This window comes from Galeopterus variegatus, unplaced genomic scaffold (assembly GCF_000696425.1).
Source record: "Galeopterus variegatus unplaced genomic scaffold, G_variegatus-3.0.2 Scaffold294, whole genome shotgun sequence".
Taxonomy (NCBI): Eukaryota; Metazoa; Chordata; class Mammalia; order Dermoptera; family Cynocephalidae; genus Galeopterus; species Galeopterus variegatus.
This window is the reverse complement of record NW_007726405.1, coordinates 402,405-406,836: the sequence shown is the minus strand read 5'-3', so window position 1 is coordinate 406,836 and position 4,432 is coordinate 402,405. Positions and strand designations below refer to the sequence as shown.

Sequence of the window (4,432 nt, the reverse complement as noted above, 5' to 3'; positions counted from 1 at the left end):
GATTGAATCATGTCCCCCAAGTTTTATGTATTAGAGGCTTGGCCCCACTTTGAAAGTGTTAAGAAGGTGGGAAATCCCACTGTGGTGATTGAAAGGTGGGGCCTTAAAGAGATAATTAGGTTGTAGGACTGTGTTGTAGTGAATGGATTAATAACGGTGGTCAGGAGCGTGGTTCTGAGGTCTTTAAAAGGAGAGCACTTGAGAGTCTCTGTCTGCACTGCAGTTCTTGCCATGTGACACCCTGTATTGCTGTAGAGTCACATCACCAGATGTGTTCCCTGGACTGTGGACTTCCCAGCTTCCAAAGCTATAAGCAATGGCCCAGTTCCAGGTATTTTATTATAAGCAACAGAAAACTATTACAAGAAATATTTTTCTATGTTTGAACACATTCACTTTACTCTCCTAACTTTTCAACAGCCATATAATTAAATATTCCTCCAGTTGATAAAATTGCACTCTTCTTACCATGTTGTTATCTTGTGTCTATCTAGTATTTCTCCTTTTAAAATTGTTGCTCTATGTTCAAGTAAAAACTCAGAACTCTGGGCATAGTGTGTTTCTGTATGTATGTTTAATTAAGAATTAAAATGTTAAAATTTTGAAATGGCTTCTTTTCTTTTTATTTTTAATTTACCAAATATTTAACAAGCATCTATTATATACTGTATTAGTCTGTTTCTGTTGTTTATAGCAAAATACATGGAAGTGGGTAATTTTTAAGAAAACAAAATTTATTGCTTACAGTTCCAGAGGCTAGAAGTCCAAAGTCCAGGAAACATATCTAGTGAGGGTCTTGGTGGTGGCGACAGTGACCCAGGGGTCTCACGTGGCAGAAAATGGCAGAGCAGAGGGAGACTAACCTCTTATGTGCTCTTCTTTAAAGCCCTCAGAACCATATCCCGAGCACCATTTTTAATCCATTCATTATGGCATGGTTCTACAATCTAATCACCTCTTCAAGTCCCCACCTTTCAGTAACCATAATAGGATTTCCCACCCTCAACAGTTACAGTGAGAATTAAGCTTCCATGGTTGGGGGCAGAGGGCATCTAATCTACAGCATCTGTCAACATCTTCTATGTGCTAGGGATATAGAATTGAATGAAACAAACAAAAAGCCTTGTCCTCATGTAGCTTAGAGTCTGAGGAATGGGGTAGAGACAATGATAATTTATAGATGATACAATTGTCTAAATTTAAAAAACATGTGAATCTGGAGATAAAATGTGAGCCTTAATAAGTTTAGAAAAATTTTTACAAAATCAATATTAAAATGCATTTTTAGGTACTAGTAGCATTCAATTAGAAAATATATATGAAGCTCTTTTTCAACATTCAAAAAATAAAGTACACACATCATAGGTGTAATGCTTGGTGAATTTTCACAAACTGAGCACATGCATGTATCTCATGCCTCAGTCAAGAAAGAAGGAATGACCAGCACCCCCAGAATTTCTCCTTCCACTTTCCAGTCACTACTTCTCACCAAGGGTAACCACTATTCTGATTACTAATAGCACAGATTAGTTTTGCCTGGTTTTGAACTTCATATAAATGGAATCATATAGTTACGAAGCAGTGGATATGGTGGAGGTCATTTTGATCAACAGAAAGAAGAAAGTGTGGGATTATAATTATGATGATGAAAGTGACAACGACAATGAAGCAGCCCCCAGGACAAGTGCTGGGGGCTACACCATGCATGGACTAACAGGCAGGCTTCTGAGTCAGGCCCCTGCCTCCTCAGCTGGGACCTCTGAGGAGTCCCAGTTTGTGGACCCAGACTCTGAGGAGCTGCCTGAATTACCCGACGCTGATGCTGAGCCCCTCATGGTGCTGGGGCCCTGCCCCTGGCAGTCAGAACACACAAGTGGGTCTTATGAGAGGAGAGAAAGTCCACTCCAGGACCCCTTTCCTGATGAGGACAGTAGCTCCCTTGAGGGGTCTGGAGACAAAATTATCTTCAATGTGGATTTAAACTCTGTGTTTATAAGAGTCCTCAATGACGACCCAGAAGAAGCCCCTCTGATGTCATTATCTCTTCCAGAAGAGAAAGACAACTTAGAGGATCCCAATGAAACGGAATCAAGCCTTCTGGTGACCACAGGGGAAGGGACACAGCCACCCTACGCTGGCCCCTCTTCAGAAAGCCTGTGTCCTGAAGATGCTCCATCAGATAAAAGTGACACTTGTGAGTCGGATGTTGACCTCAGGGATGGTTATATAATGAGATGACTCCAAAACTATTTAAAGAACTTGGACAAATACCTGCGGGGTTCTCGCTCCTTGAACCCTAACTTGCTGCTTTGTGGTCTGCAAGTATTTTCTGAGGGAAGGAGTAGGAAACTGTAGAGTCTGCCCTTTTCTTCCTGGTAACATCATCTATGCAGATTCCCAGCCAGGACATTGTCAACACATTCAAAGCACTTTGAAGGGAGCATGCTCTGCCCATTCCCTTTAATGCACTTTCGATGTATCTGCATCATGTTTCCCAGGGAGTAAAGTGCCCTGTGGTTTTCAGGGGTGGTCCAAGGCCTTGTTATATTTCTGGGAAATAATTAAATTGGGCCAGGGTGGGAGGGTGGAGAGAAGAGGAAAACAGTGAGCAGGAGAAGTCAGCTGTGTTAGTAAGTGGAGACCCTGAGCTCAGCAGGCTCAAGGAAAGAGCAGCACAGCAGGCAGAAAGAGGGGAGGGAGGGCAGCTAGACAGAAAGGAGGGGGACACATGAGATAGAAGGGAAGGGCCAGCAAAGTTTCATTGAATGGGCCCTGAGCACCTCTCAGATGTCATATTCTCTCTCCTCTACTCAGAATTCCACTCGCAGTCCCTTGGCTAGCCCTACCCCGTTTGAGTGGGAAAGACAGACATATACATGCATAACTCTAGTGTCAGGCAGGAGGAAGCATTTCATGGGGGAGAGGGATAAAATTTCAGTGCCATATTTTAAGATTAAAAAAGAGAACAAAAGCAAAAGGGCTTTAGGGTCTTAAGAAGAAATATTGCATGCAAGTCCCAGAAATTCTATTTGACAATTTCAGAAGTGCTATGGGTGCTGATTCCAAATGTCTTCCAAGTGATTACAGTCCCCAGGAATCTGGGGGAAAAAAATAAGGTTCTAGAATGTAGCAAACAGTACAAGGCCTGGGACTCAGAGGGCTGACTGCCAGCATGTCACTGTGTGACGTTGGGCATTTGCTTAGCCTCTCTGAGCCTTGTTTTTTTCATTTTTGAAATAAGAGGACTGGACCAGGTAATCTCCAAGATCCTATGAATCTAGGGGAGGTATTAGAAAATGTACGGGAATAAAGAGTCAGGTAGAAGTGCTGCAGCCCTGAGGCTCCCAGGAAGAATGGGAGATACAGGACCCTCCCATCTCACTCCCCTCACCTCAAAAGCCAGTTTCTCAGACCTTTCTCCTAGGCCCATTCAAAAGGGGAAAAACAAAAATTATCAGTCCTAGTTCAAGGACTTTGAATAGATTATTTGCATATTTGCTCTGAAGTTACTCAAAAGGCGAAGACTGTGAGGAGGGAAGGCCTTATTTAATAATCTAATGCAATTCCACTGGAAAGAGGCCTTGTCATGTACATAATCCATTTCTCTGCCCCCTGAATGCATCTATCATATTTTGAAACATTTCCAGATTGATCTTTTGGTATAACCTCTCTAAGGCTCTGTGTGTGTGTATTTTTTTAAATTTTGTATAATGGAGGTTGGAAAAGGGTAATATAAAAATACTTTTTAAATAGAAACTTGGTGTGGTATTCAGAGTTGCTTCTCGTTAGAAAGTGTATGTATATTGCAGGTACGGGTTTCTGGGGCTTCTGCTGGCATCTCTATCTCTAGGATTGCACCAGCTCCCTCTAACTCCAAGCAGTGACCTGTAGGAGCCTAGGGAGCATTTCCCCTCCCTCTGCTCCAGTTGACGTGGGGAATCCTATCGTGGGGAATCCTATCGTTACCCAATACATGGGCCTGCTCCGGGTTTTCCAGCCTCACCACTGCACAAGTTTACAAGGAAATTAAAACTTACTCAGCAGTCCTTGAAAGCAATTGGTTACTGCGAAATAAATAATTTGGTTTTGTGTTGTTTATCGCTGGAGTTGGGGTGTAAAGAAGTCCCTCTCAAACTGGGCTTGCAATAGAATGCTTTTAACCCACCTTCTGTGCGGGGAGAGGGTATTTGAAGGCCATGCCGGTTCACTGGAGAAAACTTGGGGACTACCGAACAGTATAAACAAAAACGACCACCACCCACAATCCCACCATCCAGATCAAATCCTCGAACTGGCGTTTCCGTGCATCTATTTAACATGGGGGACCTGCCAAGCCGTGACCCTGGCTTCTTGGGCGGGGTGCGCCAGGCGCGGGAAGTCCCCGGGCGGGGGCGGGGCCAGAGGCGGGGCGGAGCCCTCTCGCCCCGCCCCA

The 4,432-nt window shown here is 43.7% G+C and overlaps 1 protein-coding gene across 1 annotated transcript in view; it reads left to right on the top strand.

Annotated features, from left to right (window-relative positions):
* The first annotated feature begins 1,584 nt into the window (after nucleotides 1-1,584).
* The window catches only part of IL10RB (interleukin 10 receptor, beta), a 27,685-nt gene continuing 24,837 nt past the window's right edge, over nucleotides 1,585-4,432 (top strand). Inside the window, exon 1 of the mRNA XM_008567123.1 lies at nucleotides 1,585-2,194. Within this exon, the coding sequence (XP_008565345.1) occupies nucleotides 1,588-2,194 (607 nt within the window). The 5' untranslated portion in view covers nucleotides 1,585-1,587. The remainder of the gene's footprint in view (nucleotides 2,195-4,432) is intronic.